The following is a 20,017-nucleotide window of genomic DNA, read 5'->3' as shown; positions in this document are numbered from 1 at the left end:
TTGCGGTCATCGTCGACTAAAATAAAAACACCCACCTCCTTTGTGCCCCAGCTGCTCACGTCCTGTTGACCCTCCATCCTGCGTCACCGCACTGCTGCGAGGGAGTGAAAACAGAGAACACAGTTAATGTTTACCCAGTGAAACCACACGTGTGATGCCCAGTGCCTGAACAAGTTGTGGTGCAAACGTGTCCAGGCACATACAAACGTGTACACACGCACGCACATACAAACGTGTACACACGCACACACATGCAAACGTGTACACTCACATACAAACGTGTACACACGCACACACATACAAACGTGTACACACGCACACACATACAAACGTGTACACACGCACACACATACAAACGTGTGCACACGCACACACATGCAAACGTGTACACACGCACACACATACATACGTGTACACACGCAAGCACATATAAACGTGTACACACGCACGCACATACAAAGTGTACACGCGCACACACATACAAACGTCTACACTCACATACAAACGTGTACACACGCACACACATACAAACGTGTACACACGCACGCACATACAAACGTGTACACACACACAAATGCAGCGCTTTTGGCACCCCGCTGCTGAACGAGGGTCTGCCCCCGCCGTGCGGATTGTGGAGGTTACTGGCCATACTTCACCACGCAAGTCAGTGTGGGCTTGATCAAGGTGGGGGAGCAGAGATGTGTGTTGAATAAAAGCTCAGGACACGAATGACTCTTTGTTGCACTCTCCTAAGCTGCCCAAAACATTGTCCCACAGCCCATAGCACCTATTATGCATGGCGCTTGCCCATCCAAGCACTATCCAGGCTCGATCTTCTCATCTGAGACCTGATGAGATCGAGTGCATTCTGGGTGATTCTACTATTGTCAGGAATGCAAAACGAGACGAATTACAGTAAAACCTTGGATTGCGAGCATAATTCGTTCCGGAAAAGTGTTTGTAATCCAAAGCACTCGCACTTTTATATCAGTTGTGATCACGTGACGCTCGGCAGACAAAGCGTAGACACGTACTACTCGTATTGCAAGACTTCGCTCGTTTATCAAATTAATATTTATTAAAAAATTTGCTCGTCTTGCTAAACACTCGCAGACCAAGTTACTCGCAATCCAAGGTTTTACTCTATATTGAATGAGCGTAGCGTGAGACACCGTAACGCATTGATTTCTATGCATCAGGACCCATAAAGTAGTTGCGGTACAGTGTTAGGCGAAAATAAAAACCGCACAAGATTAACTGGTATTGGCCAAACATCCTAACACTGAAAATTACCTGCAAATTACCGTACTGGCACTCGGATGACACGTAGCAAGACACGGCAACATTGCCTGCGGCTGAAAACTCGGCAGGCAGGGCTCTCCTGAAAAGGTTTCTTGTGACTCAGCGAGACTCCACTGGGTAAACGAGCGTGATAGTAATACTAATGATGAGATACAGGTTATTTATGCGTAAAAAACACAATGCACAACCACAGAGAAAGCTCTCGGTTTAACACTCCACTGACTTAGAATTCATAGGCTCTTTGTACAACCGACATGGAAAGAACTTTGCGACGTCACAAAAAGTGTGTACGCAACAAAATACGCAACACAGCACCATAAGAGTACACTGGCCTTCTAAAGCTAGGGTTTGATGGCACCTACAATGTATATTGCTCTTGTAAAGGTATCTACTCTGCACCTACAATGCATATTCCTGTAATGATATCTACTATGCACCTACAATGTGTATTGCTGTAATGATATCTACTATGCACCTACAATGTATATTGCTTTAAATATATCTACTATGCACCTACAATGTGTATTGCTATTAAGATAACTACCACCCCACTGACCAACACAATGCTTGTAGGAAAAATACATTTATACAGTCCTGGTTTACATGGCTTCTTGCAAATTCACTGCTGGATAAAGGCCTCCCCCCTTAGCCATGACAGCCATATGGGTTGTTTGGCCCATACGTGAAAGTCCAGGACTGGCTTGGATATCACCCGGGAATTGAATTTGGGTCGCCGAGTTCACAGTGGGCCGTGATAATCACACTGCTACCCTCCCTTATACAACTGTGAACTATATAGATAAAATTGCGAAACTTATGACAAGTTCAACGAGAATCTGAACCTGGCACAGCATTGCCAAATAAGAATGCAACGCAGAGATGAAGTAACATAATCTGTACGAATTCTTCACCGCGAGAGATTAAATTTATGGCCATTAGCCAGCGCATATCTGACTCTCTTCTCGACAGAACTGTTCTCCACCTGAGGACGGCTGCTTGCGTTGTGGCCGAAACGTCGTGAGAATGATTTTTATTAAGTTGTATTTTTATTATTTTATTATTTCCATTCTACGTGACTTTACCGAAAGAACCAAGAAGATATCTGACACTGTACAAACACAGTGTGCGAGGTCTCACGCATCTTGTTTAGGGCACATGGGTAAATTAGATTTGATAATCACGAAACGTTGATATCCTGTCACTAGAAGGAGCCGTAGAGAACCCCTCTGGAGGGGTGATGACGCTCGCTGGTAATCCGGCACCGTGGAGGCAGCGAGGGTTGATGGAACGCACACACGATGTGAAACTCTCTTCGCGTGGGTGTCGAGGTGTCATAACCCTGACCCTGCCAGAAGGCAGTACAGCAAGTGGCCTATGCGCCATCTGTTTCCATCCGTACGGGGATAGAGCGTTGCTCCCTTTTCACGCGTGGGTTTCCTCCGGGTCCCCCGGTTTCCTGCACTTGTACAAACACTCGTCATTCATTCATTGTCTGAACACTTTGAAAAATTAAAACCCAATGCAGGACCCTCCTGAAAAAAAGACAATCTTACGACTCAGTGTGGCTTTCTTGGATCAAGTAGGAAAATAAAGAAAATAACTGTCTTTAAATAAATAAATAACAGCGCTTTCGCACTGGCCAGCATTGTCTTAAGCAAGTAAATTGCAGGGCTGCACCTTTACCGACTTAGTGAATACAAATGTATACATATTTACAAGAATTACTTATGTATTTGAACTCTTTTCGCACGTGCTAATAGGTGCGGCGAAGGACGACAAAATAAACACAAAAAGCAAGTTTGTATTTAGGTTAAATGTTACAAGACTACACTATGGGAACCTCATTTGCAAGTAAAAATATGATAATTGTTTTTTTACCTTTCTATCTGGAAACAAAACTGCAGAGGTGGGACAAAGTCATTGTTATGCAAGTCCAAGTCGAGTCTCAAGTCATCAAATTCATGACTCGAGTCTGACTCGAGTCCAAGTCACATGACTCGAGTCCACACCTCAGAGGTGGGACAAAGTCATTGTTATGCAAGTCCAAGTCGAGTCTCAAGTCATCAAATTCATGACTCGAGTCTGACTCGAGTCCAAGTCACATGACTCGAGTCCACACCTCTGCAAAACTGAGACCTTTTTACAAGGAGTCATGTTTGCATAGACCGCAATACCTGCAGTCATAATGCAAACAAAAGACATAACTCTGATAATGTGCACTGTCCTTGAAGCTGTCTCGGGTGTGGACCAATCAACTTCAAGGACAGTGCACATTATCAGAGTTATGTCTTTTGTTTGTATTATGACTGCAGGTATTGCGGTCTATGCAAACATGACTCCTTGTAAAAAGGTGTCAGTTTTGTTGCCAAATGTTACAAGACTAGTTTTAATCCCCTGTTTTTTTGTGTTGTTGTCGAAACGTGTGCATGGTCAGATGGTGAGGTGGCCGGGCTATAGTTAGTGGGTGGCCTGACCTCGCCCATGGGCGATTATTTATGTACTCAGTCACATCCTTATGAATCATGTTCAATGCTCTTTTCTTGCTCAACAAACACACCCTGTGTGTCCCAACCGGCTCGTGCGCTCTCGTAAAGCGACAACGCTGCATACTCCTTAGGACAGGCATGTCCGAAGTCCGGCCCGCGGGCCAATCACGACCCGCGGTCAGATTTCATACGGCAGCTTCGGTCTTATAATGTGTTATTGATGGCTCGCTAGCTCTGTCAGAATAAATACATCATAAAACTCATGGAAATTTAAGGTATTCTATACAGTTTGTTCAATGTTATCTGACTGATTGAAAGGCAGAATTGCGTTTGTAGAGTTGTTCACGTCTGCCTGAGTGGCTTATATTTGGTTATATTATCATTTGAAAAATAAAGGTAATTGTGACAATGAAAATTGTTTTATAACTGTATTTCCACGTAACTTTTGTGGTTAAAACAATGTCAAAATGATCTATTGGCCCCCGGGCATCTTCACTTTATCAAATGTGGCCCTCTTTGCAAAAAGTTTGGACACCCCTGCCTTAGGAGATGGAACTATTGGATCCTCTAAGTTCTACAAATAATATCACAAACACAAAGGCACAGCCCTGCAATCACTTCCTCAAGCCACTGCTGGCAGAAGGGCTTTAACTCGACGGATATCTTGAATATCCTTCTCGAGGGTAATTTGGCCTACTCTTCCACGCTTGGAAGAGGTGGAAGTACCCACACAGTGCCCCCATCACATGGGGCCTGTCGATCGGGGGATTTTAATAAACTTGCCCAAGAATCTTGATTTGAAGATTTCATGACTGCAGGAATCCATACTCTTTGGTTCTTTCGGTAAAGTCACGTGGGTAGAAAAATAAAATAGATCACGACGTTTCGGGCACAACCCAAGCGTCCGTCACCAGGTGGGAAAGCATGGTCTGCTGCTAAGGCAGACTGTTTGAAAAAGGTTTGAAATGGGTGTAGCCCAAGGGTCATAAAGAAGTGGCCGGGGCTAGAGATTAGCATGTTAATGTGAGAGATGAACATGATGTTAATGTGAGAGATTAGCATGATGTTAATGTGAGAGATTAGCATGATGTTAATGTGATAGATTAGCATAATGTTAATGTGAGAGATTAGCATGATGTTAATGTGATAGATTAGCATGATGTTAATGTGAGAGATTAGCATGATGTTAATGTGATAGATTAGCATAATGTTAATGTGAGAGATTAGCATGATGTTAATGTGAGAGATTAGCATGATGTTAATGTGAGAGATTAGCATGATGTTCATGTGAGAGATTAGCATGTAACTGTAAGATAGGAGAGCGGCCTCCTCGACGAAAAAGTGCAACCCAACGGGTGCAATCCAAAGGACATGTGAGTATGAGAGTGCAATCCAAAGGACATGAAAGCATGAGAGCAATCCAAAGGCATGAGAGTGCAATGCAAGAATGCTAAAAATCTGTGAAAAATAACACGTACTGTACCAAAGTTTATTAAATCAACAGCCAGAAATGGGGGAGTGATTAAAAAACATGTCGTTCTTAACAAAGGGACATTGTCCAAGCGCAGCAAACAGACCAGTCAGCCTGAGCTGGTGGCCTATGCCAGACCACCAAGTTTTACCCAGAGACCCCGGAACCTGGTAAACAGATCCCGTGGAGAGCCCGGGACACAGGACAAATGACACCAACATGGTGATACTGTACTGGCAAAAAGGTGCCACCCACAAACACACATGATAAGCGACTGGTGACCTCAGGCTGACACCAAATAAGTAATATTAAAAAAAAACTTTTAAACACGCTTTAATGAAATGTACCGTACTAGTAATGGAAGAACTCCACGACTCCAGGAAGTGTCCCCGAAGCTTGCCATAATGTAAGAGACCGTGGTCATTTACAGCCAACGTTAGTTGACCGTGGACAATTAGACCCAAGCCGAAACATAACATATAAAAAAGATTGTTGAAAAATATTAGTTTTAAATTTTATGATAGAATATAGTATTGTCATCAGTATGACATAAGTATATCACGTTTGCAGTCGATACCACATTGGGAAGTGGGTTAAAATAGAGTTACAAGATTTGAGGATACAACAACAGACAGCGTGAGTTAATAGAAAGCGTGTAACAAGGGCCGTCAACAGAAAGCACAATGTTATGCAGGTCGGTTCTCTCTCCATCGAATATTCACCGAGTTATTGGTGTTGAATGAAGTTGGCCGGGTGGGATGTATTTAAGTGGAACTTCTTTCGCAGCGAACGTAGCCAACCGTGCGGAGGAAGGACAACAAACTAAACACACAAAGCAGGGATGACCCCCATCCCACATCCCATGGAATTTCGAGAAACGCCCAAGATGTGCGACAAAGTGCGGTGGGATGTGAGGTCATACCACGGACGGTGGGCACGAGAATCAACTCTAAGCCTTGCAGACACACTGGATATAGAGGCAGATGACACACGTGATGGTTCGAGACAGCCAGTCTTGATAAACTCTCAGCGTGTCCCACTCCTCGGTGTGGTTGAGTGAGACCCACAGTATCTCCATAAGCAGCCCACTAAAGTGTAGCGCTGGGCTGTAATCCGACTAAGTAATCGATCACCCTACCGGTTATCGATTGGATTACTCGACGAATCGGACAACATCAAATTACACGGTGGGGAAAAAAAAGCCTCACCTCTTGTCCCACGAGTGTCGCTGGACGGGAGGTGATGGACGGAGCTTGGAGAGGCAATCGGCATCATCAGAAGACTTGTAGGTGACGACAAAAGTGGTCGATTACAATTTCAATCGACTTACTTGGTCAATTGCCACAGCTCTAGTAAAGTTCAAGTTCATTTATTAGGTATAGCCCTGTGAGCCATTCGGCTCGTGAATCGGGTGCAACCGCAACAATCAAAAAAATGAACAAAAAACATCTTAAAGTGAATATGTGACCGAGTGCAAACAGAAAATCCAAGAAAAGACAGCAAAATATTGCAGAAAAAAAATCACCGTACACCAACGCTGTGTGCAAAAATCCCAAAGTAACCAAATTGACACTGCTCGGGGTGATATATTGCGAGGGAGGAAGGTTTCTGCACGAGTTAGCATCGTGTGAGACGCATCCAACTGGACACAGATTCACGAGGGCAGAGAGCGCTGTCATTTAGCACGCTCGTGGCTGCTACCAGCTGTTGCTGTCCACCACAGTTTGTGTTCAGTATTCCCTGAAGAGAATACGAACAAGAATAGTTTACTCTGAATACAGTTGAATTACAGTGAAGCAATATTAGTTTGATAATGTTTCGATTTAAAGCTTTCGTGACTGCAGGGATTCATCTTTTTGGTTCTTTCGGTAAAGTCACGTAGAAGGGAAATATTTTATTATGTTTTATTTTTATTATTTTATTATTTCCCTTCTACGTGACTTTACCGAAAGAACCAAGAATATAGTTTGATGTTTTCATTTAACTTGATTCTACCGTGTGGGTTAATGCAGATTAATCACTATCCTTCCACATTACATTGTTAAAATTACTTGTAAAATATTAAGCGTTATATTCATCTTCAGAATATTTATTTGGATTGCAGGAGGAATCCAATAAGCTATAGATGTCCAGTAGTGGCACGGGGTCAGAACGAATAAAACAACAACACGATAGGAAGTGCAAAGTATAGGAAAGATAAACAAATTATTTAAGAAATATATACAAATAAAACTAAACTATGTTTGATCTTCATTTGAAGCTTTCGTGACTGCAGGAATCCATACTCTTTGGTTCTTTCGGTAAAGTCACGTAGGTAGAAAAATAAAATTAAAACAAAATAAGATATTATTTGTACCATTATAATTTCTATTATTTTTGTTTAATTTTATCTTTGGTTCTTTCGGTGAAGTCACGTAGGTAGAAAATAAAATCAATCGCGACGTTTCGGGCGCAACACAAGCGTCCGTCATCAGGTGGGACGGATGCTTGTGTTGGCCCGAAACGTCGTAATTTATTACACACTTTCTATTAACTCACTCACTCTGTTGTTGTTATTACACGCTTTCTATTAACTCACTCACTCTGTTGTTGTTGTTACACACTTTCTATGAACTCACTGTCTGTTGTTGTTGTTGTTATTACACACTTTCGATTAACTCACTCACTCTGTTGTTGTTATTACACGCTTTCTATGAACTCACTCTGTCTGTTGTTGTTGTTACACACTTTCTATTAACTCACTCTGTTATTGTTGTTGTTGTTGTTATTACACGCTTTCTATTAACTCACTCTGTTGTTGTTGTTGTTACACGCTTTCTATTAACTCACTCTGTTGTTGTTGTTACACGCTTTCTATGAACTCACTCTGTCTGTTGTTGTTGTTACACGCTTTCTATTAACTCACTCTGTCTGTTGTTGTTGTTACACGCTTTCTATTAACTCACTCTGTCTGTTGTGGTTGTTATTACACACTTTCTATTAACTCACTCTGTTGTTATTATTACCCACTTTCTATTAACTTTCTATAACTTTCTATTAACTCACTCTGTTGTTGTTGTTGTTACACGCTTTCTATTAACTCACTCACTCTGTTGTTGTTATTACACGCTTTCTATGAACTCACTCTGTCTGCTGTTGTTGTTACACGCTTTCTATTAACTCACTCTGTCTGTTGTTGTCGTTGTTGTTGTATCCTCAAATCTTGTAACTCAATTTTAACCCACTTCCCAATGTGGTATTGACTGTAAACTTGGTATACGTATGTCATACTGATGACAATACTATATTCTATCATGAAAAATAAATAAAACAAATTTAAACGATCTTTTTACACGCTTTCTATGAACTCACTGTCTGTTGTTGTTGTCGTATCCTGAAATCTTGTAACTCAATTTTTACCCACTTCCCAATGTGGTATCGACTGCAAACGTGGTATACTTATGTCATACTGATGACAATACTATATTCTATCATTAAAAAAATATATTTTTCAACATTATTTTTGATATGTTATGTTTCGGCTTGGGTCTAATTGTCCACAGTAAACTCACGCTGGCTGTAATTGCCCACGGTCCCTTACGTTATGGCAAGCTTCGGGCCCACTTCCTGGAGTCGTGGAGTTCTTCCATTACTAGTAGGGTACATTTCATTAAACCGTGTTTTGAAAAAGTTTTTAAAAATATTTCTTATTTTATTTTATACCTACGTGACTTTACCGAAAGAACCAAAGAGTATGTTTTATCTTACCAGTCCCACTCCCAAACGGTGTCATTGAAAAACAACCCTGTTGTTTCACTGAAAACTATCTGCTTCTGGTCTTTATCAACCGAGTAAGTGATTAGTAAACTTATCAGACTGCAGGCAGAGAGAGCCGAGGGGGTGTGTGAACTGTGCTCCCATCAGTCAAAGTCAACCCTCCACGTGTCTCTTGTTCGTGCCACTTATTGCCTCGATGTTGATCAATGGGCAATGTTCACACTGGTGCCTTTCCAGCTGAAATTCCATTTACATTCCTGTTAACCCATTAACACATTCCTCCTGCGGAGGGAGCTGGTAGGAACGTTGGGTTGCTCGGTCAATGGCCAGGGTCAACGGCGGCGTGGTGTATTCCGCAAATATGCCCGACTGTGAGGGCGGGCACAAGCCGGCGTGAGTAGGTTAAACGTTGAGTTTTATAAGGGCACCACGGGGTGACCAGCCCCTCCCCACCCAGCCCCATCCCTCCCACCCCCCACCCAGCCCCACCCTCCCACCCAGCTCCACCCTCCCACCCAGCCCCACCCTCCCACCCAGCTCCACCCTCCCACCCAGCCCCACCCTCCCACCCAGCCCCACCCCTCCCACCCAGCCCCACCCTCCCACCCAGCCCCACCCCTCCCACTCAGCTCCACCCTCCCACCCAGCCCCACCCTCCCACCCAGCCCCACCCCTCCCACCCAGCTCCACCCTCCCACCCAGCCCCACCCTCCCACCCAGCCCCACCCTCCCACCCAGCCCCACCCCTCCCACCCAGCCCCACCCTCCCCACCCCTCCCAACCAGCCCCACCCTCCCCACCCAGCCCCTCCCCTCCCCACCCAGCCCCTCCCTGCACGACGGACGGAAGGACACAATAATCCCCTGTGGGCTGGTGTAACCAGAGGTTCCTACCAGTATCAGTGTCCTGCCTTGTTACAGAGCAATTCAGATCTTATTGGTCACCCCGTGCCCCTTATCGATCTCAACATCCTACAAAACCCCATCACAAGGGAGAAACACAAACAAATAGACAACAATTATGTTGCTAAATAAAAGCAGTTGTATCTAGTAATGATGACGATTGGTGTCAATGATGCTACTTATCATGCTACTGTACGTGATCTTGCATGCTGATGCTGCTGCTGCTTGCTTGATATGTGGATGCACTCACTCGTGTTGTTAATGTACAACAATAAAATTACGAAGGGTTACACAATACACTGATTTTATTTGACCCTATTATTGTTTTATTTGTGCACGTATTGAAACCGCTGTACGCCGTATGGACCCTGAAAAACTCAATTTCCCTGGACAAGAATACGGGGTAAAGCGTTTGGGTTGACAGCTGTGAAAGTGGTACATCGCTTAACGTCCAGCAGAAGCAGTAAATACCTGGCTTCTAATACGAATAATGAGCTAAGGCAGGAGGAGGAGGGAGGCATGGATTCGAGAGTTAAAGACGTGTACAGCGCTGTTTTGAGTCCGTCTGGAACAGAAAAGTGAGTTGTGGGCTTGTGGCAGGATTCCTCTGGTCGCTCGAAGCGACGATTGATGGCTGATGGGCAGAGCAATCACAACACAGGCTACACACCATGTCTGATGGTCAAAGCAATCACAACACAGACTACACACCATGTCTGATGATCAGAGCAATCACAACACAGGCTACACACCATGTCTGATGGTCAAAGCAATCACAACACAGACTACACACCATGTCTGATGATCAGAGCAATCACAACACAGACTACACACCATGTCTGATGGGCAGAGGCTCAGAGCAATCACAACACAGACTACACACCATGTCTGATGATCAGAACAATCACAACACAGACTACACACCATGTCTGATGATCAGAGCAATCACAACACAGACTACACACCATGTCTGATGGTCAAAGCAATCACAACACAGACTACACACCATGTCTGATGGTCAGAACAACCACAACACAGGGTACACACCATGTCTGATGGTCAAAGCAATCACAACACAGACTACACACCATGTCTGATGATCAGAGCAATCACAACACAGACTACACACCATGTCTGATGGACAGAGCAATCACAACACAGACTACACACCATGTCTGATGATCAGAACAATCACAACACAGACTACACACCATGTCTGATGATCAGAGCAATCACAACACAGACTACACACCATGTCTGATGATCAGAGCAATCACAACACAGACTACACACCATGTCTGATGGTCAGAACAACCACAACACAGGGTACACACCATGTCTGATGGTCAGAACAACCACAACACAGACTACACACCATGTCTGATGGTCAGAGCAATCACAACACAGACTACACACCATGTCTGATGGACAGAGCAATCACAACACAGACTACACACCATGTCTGATGGTCAGAGCAATCACAACACAGACTACACACCATGTCTGATGGTCAGAGCAATCACAACACAGACTACACACCATGTCTGATGGGCAGAGCAACCACAACACAGACTACACACCATGTCTGATGGACAGAGCAATCACAACACAGGCTACACACCATGTCTGATGGGCAGAGCAACCACAACACAGACTACACACCATGTCTGATGGTCAGAGCAATCACAACACAGACTACACACCATGTCTGATGGTCAGAACAACCACAACACAGACTACACACCATGTCTGATGATCAGAGCAATCACAACACAGACTACACACCATGTCTGATGGGCAGAGCAATCACAACACAGACTACACACCATGTCTGATGGTCAGAACAACCACAACACAGACTACACACCATGTCTGATGGGCAGAGCAATCACAACACAGACTACACACCATGTCTGATGGGCAGAGCAACCACAACACAGACTACACACCATGTCTGATGGTCAGAACAACCACAACACAGACTACACACCATGTCTGATTATCAGAACAATCACAACACAGACTACACACCATGTCTGATGGGCAGAGCAATCACAACACAGACTACACACCATGTCTGATGGTCAGAACAACCACAACACAGACTACACACCATGTCTGATGGGCAGAGCAATCACAACACAGACTACACACCATGTCTGATGGGCAGAGCAATCACAACACAGACTACACACCATGTCTGATGGGCAGAGCAATCACAACACAGACTACACACCATGTCTGATGGGCAGAGAAATCACAACACAGACTACACACCATGTCTGATGGGCAGAGCAATCACAACACAGGCTACACACCATGTCTGATGATCAGAGCAATCACAACACAGACTACACACCATGTCTGATGGGCAGAGCAATCACAACACAGACTACACACCATGTCTGATGGGCAGAGCAATCACAACACAGACTACACACCATGTCTGATGGGCAGAGAAATCACAACACAGGGTACACACCATGTCTGATGATCAGAGCAATCACAACACAGGCTACACACCATGTCTGATGATCAGAGCATTCACAACACAGGCTACACACCATGTCTGATGGGCAGAGCAACCACAACACAGACTACACACCATGTCTGATGGGCAGAGCAATCACAACACAGACTACACACCATGTCTGATGGGCAGAGAAATCACAACACAGGGTACACACCATGTCTGATGATCAGAGCAATCACAACACAGACTACACACCATGTCTGATGGACAGAGCAACCACAACACAGACTACACACCATGTCTGATGGTCAGAGCAACCACAACACAGACTACACACCATGTCTGATGGGCAGAGCAATCACAACACAGACTACACACCATGTCTGATGGGCAGAACAATCACAACACAGACTACACACCATGTCTGATGGTCAGAGCAATCACAACACAGACTACACACCATGTCTGATGGGCAGAGCGATCACAACACAGACTACACACCATGTCTGATGGGCAGAGCAATCACAACACAGGGTACACACCATGTCTGATGATCAGAGCAATCACAGAGAGAGAGTGACGAACATGCAGGAGATGGAGCGGTGAAATCAGCTCGTGTGTGGGTGTACAAGAGTGGGGTGGATTGTTATGACCACTACTCACTACTACATCGTTGGACAGCGGGATAATTGTATTAATCCAGCAGTGGATCGATCATGGTTGATGATATCGATTATGCAACGCACACTTCGGAAAGTAGGCAAAGTAACACAAAGACAAAGACCCCCCGTGTAGCCTTAACAGACTGTAGGGGCAAGTGCTGTTCGCGAGCACATAAGTTACAAAGATAAAGACAAAGACCCCCCGTGTAGCCTTAACAGACTGTAGGGGCAAGTGCTGTTAGCGAGCACATAAGTTACACAGATAAAGACAAAGACCCCCCGTGTAGCCTTGACAGACTGTAGGGGCAAGTGCTGTTAGCGAGCACATAAGTTACACAGATAAAGACAAAGACCCCCCGTGTAGCCTTAACAGACTGTAGGGGCAAGTGCTGTTAGCGAGCACATAACTTACAAAGATAAAGACAAAGATCCCCCGTATAGCCTTAACAGACTGTAGGGGCAAGTGCTGTTAGCGAGCACATAAGTTACACAGATAAAGACAAAGACCCCCTGTGTAGCCTTAACAGACTGTAGGGGCAAGTGCTGTTAGCGAGCACATAAGTTACACAGATAAAGACAAAGATCCCCCGTATAGCCTTAACATACCGTTAGGGAAAGTGCTGTTCGCGAGCACATAAGTTACACAGATAAAGACAAAGATCCCCCGTGTAGCCTTAACAGACTGTAGGGGCAAGTGCTGTTAGCGAGCACATAAGTTACACAGATAAAGACAAAGATCCCCCGTGTAGCCTTAACAGACTGTAGGGGCAAGTGCTGTTCGCGAGCACATAAGTTACACAGATAAAGACAAAGATCCCCCGTATAGCCTTAACAGACTGTTGGGGCAAGTGCTGTTAGCGAGCACATAAGTAACAAAGATAGAGACAAAGATCCCCCGTATAGCCTTAATAGACTGTTGGGGAAAGTGCTGTTAGCGAGCACATAAGTTACACAGATAAAGACAAAGATCCCCCGTATAGCTTTAACAGACTGTAGGGGCAAGTGCTGTTAGCGAGCACATAAGTTACACAGATAAAGACAAAGATCCCCCGTATAGCCTTAACAGACTGTTGGGGCAAGTGCTGTTAGCGAGCACATAAGTAACAAAGATAGAGACAAAGATCCCCCGTATAGCCTTAATAGACTGTTGGGGAAAGTGCTGTTAGCGAGCACATAAGTTACACAGATAAAGACAAAGATCCCCCGTATAGCTTTAACAGACTGTAGGGGCAAGTGCTGTTATCGAGCACCTATTAAGGCCGGAACGGCACACGAGTGGGTGGGTGGCCAACACCACACCCGACCGCCTTTGTCTCCCTAGCGGCGATGTTTACCCACCTTACCAGGGTACTCATTTGAGGCTGAGTCGACCTAGGGGGAGGCCCAGGACCGGTTCAGATAATCGTCACTGGTTGTTTGCCGTGAACGGGAATCGAACTGGTGACACGTGCGTTGTGTAGCAGCACATGCTGTACCTGATCGTCACCACGTTGTCCGACGCATGATGATTCCCGATGAACACGAAGGCTCTTTAACAACAGTCCACCATTCACCAAGTGACGTCACGGAGCTTGTGCCAGGCTAGGTGCACTTGGAGGCTCCCGCGGGAAGTGTTGTGGGTTCCTCGCCGGCAGGAAACCACGTCCGGTGTTGTGTGTTCACTGACTTGAAGATGACTTGGCAAGACACTCACCCCTCCCTACACACTCTGTACACTCCTACAGACTTTGTACACCCCTATAGACTCTGTACACCCCTATAGACTATGTACACTCCTATAGACTGTAAACCCCTATAGACTGTAAACCCCTATAGACTCTATAAATCCCTATAGACTATGTAAACCCCTATAGACTGTAAACCCTTATAGACTCTATAAACCCCTATAGACTATGTAAACCCCTATAGACTGTAAACCCCTATAGACTCTGTAAACCCTATAGACTGTAAACCCCTATAGACTCTATAAATCCCTATAGACTCTGTACACCCTTATAGACTCTCTACACTCCTACAAACTCTATACACTCCTATAGACTCTGTACACCCCTATAGACTCTGTCCGCTCCTATAGACTCTGTACACCCCTATAGACTCTATACACTCCTATAGACTCTCTACACTCCCACAGGCTCTATACACTCCCACAGGCTCTCTACACTCCCACCGGCTCTCTACAATCCCATAGACTGGTCTGTAGGCTCCCACAAGCTCTGCACGACACCCACCGCTCCTCCTCCAAGCTGCACGCTGCTGCTGCTGTCACTTGCAACGTGGACTACCACCACCACAACAGCTGTTGCTGGCCCGGCCCACGTGGTCACGCGCCAAGACGATGACGTCACGAGCGCCGCGCGCGCGAGTAAACACGACGTCATCGCGATCTGTGCGGATCGATTCCTGGTAACTTGCCACGCGATTCACCTCCACAAGGCGAATCGATTACAGAAGCAATTTGATTTAAAATCAGAATTCTTTCTAGTGCAGGAGGAATCAGATTATCTATAAAGTTATTTATTTTATACATATCCAGTAAGGGGCAAGTCAGAACAACAACAAACAATAAAAACACGATCGGAGTGCAAAGTATAGGATATGTAAACAAATCACTTACAAATATACAAATACAACTAAACTTTTTTTTACTATACTAAGCCCCACTGAGTTATGTAGCTATACTCTTTGTTTTTTCAGTAAAGTCACGTAGGTAAAAAATAAATTAAAATGAAAACAATTTAATTAAATCACGACGTTTCGGAAGCAACACAAGCAACCGTTGATGATTTAATTTAATTGTTTTAATTTTAATTTATTTTATTTTTCACCTACTTGACTTTACCGAAAAAACCAAAGATCCTTGCAGTCACGAAAACTTCAAATCTAGAATTATGTAGCTATCATCCAAAATCGCGTGACGTCATTTATGGACGGCCCCTTAGGTGGACATGCGTCTTATAATCCGGTAGCTGTGTTCGTGCGTGTGACCACACTTGAGCAACTTTATTGACACCCGTCTGACTCAATCTTAACAAGACAATTGACACGTCTGCGGCTATAGGATAACGGATCATTGTGGCTTGCGTGTGGACAATGTGCGTCTTGGCATTCGCAGCGGGATTCGTGCGTAGTACTGGTAGGAACCTCTGGTTACACCAGCCCACATGGGGAGGGGCTGGGTGGGGAGGGGCTGGGTGGGGAGGGGCTGGGTGGGGAGGGTGGGGAGGGGCTCGGTGGGGAGGGGCTGGGTGGGGACTGGGTGGGGAGGGGCTGGGTGGGGATGGTGGGGCTGGGTGGGGCGGGGCTGGGTGACAATGGGCTGGGTGGGAAGGGGCTGGGTGGGGAGGGGCTGGGTGGGGAGGGGCTGGGTGGGGAGGGGCTGGGTGGGGAGGGTGGGGCTGGGTGGGGAGGGGCTGGGTGGGAATGGGCTGGGTGGGAAGGGGCTGGGTGGGGGTGGGGCTGGGTGGGGAGGGTGGGGATGGGCTGGGTGGGGCTGGGTGGGGGGTGGGAGGGAGGGGTGGGGCTGGGTGGTTGGGAGGGGCTGGTCACCCCGTGGTGCCCTTATAAAACTCAACGTTTAACCTACTCACGCCGGCTTGTGCCCGCCCTCACAGTCGGGCATATTTGCGGAATACACCACGCCGCCGCCTGTTGACCCTGGCCATTGACCGAGCAACCCAACGTTCCTACCAGCTCCCTCCGCAGCAGGAATGTGTTAAATCAGAAACGCCTGAGAAATGTTGTGACACGTGCTTTTGTTTGAAATGAAGAACGTTTCGCTGGAGATGTCCGCTCCAGCATCATCTGGCGTCAGCTTTCGTCTTGTGGTCTTTTATTAAAGGAAGATAACAGTGGCGACTTCTGCCGTCTTGACACAAGTTCAAGTTCATGTATTAGGTGTAGCCCTGTGAGCCATTCGGCTCTTGAATCGGGTGCAACCGCAACAAACAAAAAACCAAAACATGAACAAAAAAACATCTTAAGTGAATATGTGACTAAGTGCAAACAGAAAATCCAAGAAAAGACAGTAAAATATTGCAGAAAAAAATCACCGTACACCAACGCTGTGTGCAAAATTCCCAGTGGAATGCAAGTCAAACAACAGTAACAACCACAAGACAACTTATATTAAGGCCATCAGTCTAACTCTGTACTACAACAAACAAACATGGCTAAACCAATACACTTTTCGAAATCACCAAAATAAAGCCAACAACAACAGACAGAGTGAAGCTTCTTTTGGTCTTTCGGTAAAGTCACGTCGGTAGAAAATTAATAGATCACGACGTTTCGATCGCAACACAAGCAGGAATCAATTATTAAATCCTTTATATTAAGTTCACTTGCTTGCTTGCTTGCGCGCTTATGACCGTGCAAATCTTTCGGTCGTTTTTTAACCCACTTCCCGTGATCCAATCGAGCTGACATTTTGCACACAGACTCGTTGTGCGTGACAATTATTTTAGTGAAAATTTTTTCCCAAAATTTTCAACATTTTAGGGAATTTTTTTATATTTAATTACCAATTGCTTAATGGTGGCAGGCAATCATCTGACCCATAGGTGGCAGCCATCTCAAGCCAGAGGACGAGAGGACTCTAGCCGCCACGCATATAAAGGATTTATAGTGAAAAACTTTTTTTTACGGGTTAATTTTTTTTTCCGCCCAAACGCATCATGCCACAGAGAGTCGCTGCTGTACGTCGGTTGAAATCGTGAAGGAAGAAATTGGAGAGAGTGCAGATTGGATAGATGAAGAAGCGCTTGATCGGAATGGAATATCCATTCCACAGGATGAAGAGATCCATGGCTCTCCCGATTTATTCCATGAAGGAGCATTTTGCTTCTCCATGGGAGAATGGAGAAGCATACATTTTGTAAAAAATTGTAATTATTGCTATTAAACATTTTGATTTTAATGATTCTACCAGGGCTTTTCATTCTGTGGATTGAATGTGATTGTTATAATTGTACTATCCATTTTGATTCGTTCTACTACAAAGTTTAAATAATTTTTAATAGTTATAATTACTTTAAATATTTGATAATTATAAGAAAATTTCAATATCATATTTTGACGTTGAATATTTTCAAGTGAATTTTATGCTAAATTTAAGCTTTCCAACGCCTCCTTTTTAATAAATGTTTTCTCCTACAACATCAGAGTGCAGCGCCACATTAAATACGCACTACAATGACAAGAGTTTAAAGCGATTTGAAGCATGTTTTTTTTCCAAAATGGAAATATCATTTGGGGGGGGGGGGGGGCAGAGCTTTGTGACGTCATATTTGAGGGGTGTGACGAGGGGGGGGGCAAAAATCGGCCAAAATCGCGTGACGTCATTTATGGACGGCCCCTATGGACAATATTCGATACCTATGGATATTGGATAATCTGATGATGGACAATGTTGAATAATATTATGGATAATATTGGATATTATGGTATGGATAATATTTAATATTATGTATATTGCATAACATTATGGATAACTCTAGATTAGAGGCTTTCGTGACTGCAAGGATTCATACTCTTAGGTTTTTTCGATAAAGGCACGTAGGTAAAAATAGAAATAATGGAAATATTAATTATTTTATTTCTATAATTATTTTTATTTTATTTCTATTATAAATTGTATTATTTGTATTTTATTTCTATTATTATTTTTATTGTATTTCTATTATTTTTTTATTTTTATTTTATTTCTATTATAAATTTTATTATTTTTATTTTATTACTATTATTATTTTTCTTTTATTTATATGTATTTTTATTATTTTATTCCTATTATTATTTTTATTTTATTTCTATTATTATTATATTTTTTACCTACGTGACTTTACCGAAAGAACCTAACAGTATAATGGATAATAACACAATGGACATTATTGGTCGCGAAAACCTTCGCCTGCTGCTGCGTGAAAGCGGAAGTCGTCAGCGGTGCAGTCGGAGTTGTGCTACGTCACTTCCTCCCGGCCACTCTGGTCCCGGGTCCCGAGTTTAAATCGCCCCGCGGATATCACCGAAGCTCTCGTTACACGCAACAAGCAACACGTTCGGGATACCGCGTTCTTTAAACATCACTGTTACATCGTGCGGCGTCCGACACCGCCGATGTCGTACGCCCATCGCTATTCGACAGTCGGCGGTTTGTTTCCGGAACCTCCGCCAAACCGACTGGGCGGAACGTAAAAAACAAACCCGGACGGCACGGGAAACAATCGGCCCCGTGGAAGCGCGCACGTGGGTGGCGCGTGGTTTGTGGGGAGGAGGCTTCTTCAAAGTTTCGAGTTTATACCGCGCAGCGATGATGATGATGACTGTGGCGACGATTTAGTGAGAATCACACTGCGCCCGTGTCTCCAGTACGTCCACGGATTTATCCCCCGTCGTGCTCTCCGTGGCCGTGCGTGGCGTGCCGGGTGAGTGTTCCGTGCGCCGCTGGTGTGGCCACCACGTGTGTCTCGAACGCCGCGGGCGCTTTAAACAACCACAATCGTTTCGATGTTAAAGCTTTCGTGACTGCAGGGATTAATCTTCTTGGTTCTTTCGGTAAAGTCACGTAGAATGGAAATAGTAAAATGATAAAAATTAAACAATAATTCTCACGACGTTTCGGCCACAACGCAAGCAGCCTTCCTCAGGTGAAGACCAGGTCTGTCGGGGAGACAGCCACAGCACAAGCAGCCGTCCTCAGGTGAAGACCAGGTCAGACGCTGTCTCCCCGACAGACCTGGTCTCCACCTGAGGACGGCTGCTTGCGTTGTGGCCGAAACGTCGTGAGAATTATTTTATTATATTTTATTTGTATTTTATTATTTTCATTCTACGTGACTTTACCGAAAGAACCAAGAAGATGAACCACAATCGTCTCGGGTAACCCACAGCACCTGGGTCTCTGCCCCGTTGCCTGCCGGTGAGCCTTCGGTTAATAGCCTAACTTTACGTGGCCTCAAAGTGCACGTAGC

The 20,017-nt window shown here is 44.7% G+C and overlaps 2 protein-coding genes across 5 annotated transcripts in view; one reads left to right on the top strand and one right to left on the bottom strand.

Moving 5' to 3' along the window:
• SAMD8 (sterile alpha motif domain containing 8) overlaps positions 1–15,354 on the bottom strand; it is a 29,236-nt gene extending 13,882 nt beyond the window's left edge. The window contains exons 1-3 of one of the 3 annotated variants that reach the window (XM_061570812.1): positions 14,602–15,354; positions 14,528–14,555; positions 36–94 (exon numbers count right to left, since the gene is read on the bottom strand). In XM_061570812.1, coding sequence (XP_061426796.1) covers positions 36–77 — 42 coding nt within the window. In that variant the 5' untranslated portion in view covers positions 78–94; positions 14,528–14,555; positions 14,602–15,354. Of the gene's footprint in view, positions 1–35; positions 95–14,527 lie in introns of all 3 variants that reach the window. The other 2 variants (XM_061570810.1, XM_061570811.1) reach the window with 2 other exon arrangements.
• Positions 15,355–19,034: 3,680 nt separating this feature from the next.
• Positions 19,035–20,017, top strand: part of DHX37 (DEAH-box helicase 37) — a 35,208-nt gene continuing 34,225 nt past the window's right edge. For both annotated transcript variants that reach the window (XM_061570902.1, XM_061570901.1), the window contains exon 1: positions 19,035–19,471. The gene's annotated coding sequence lies outside the window, so the exon portion shown is untranslated. The remainder of the gene's footprint in view (positions 19,472–20,017) is intronic.

Source organism: Lethenteron reissneri, chromosome 46 (assembly GCF_015708825.2).
Source record: "Lethenteron reissneri isolate LAM-NWPU_2019-01 chromosome 46, ASM1570882v1, whole genome shotgun sequence".
In the NCBI taxonomy this organism is placed as follows: domain Eukaryota; kingdom Metazoa; phylum Chordata; class Hyperoartia; order Petromyzontiformes; family Petromyzontidae; genus Lethenteron; species Lethenteron reissneri.
Note: the sequence above shows the minus strand (reverse complement) of the source record. Positions and strands in the feature narration are given on the sequence as shown.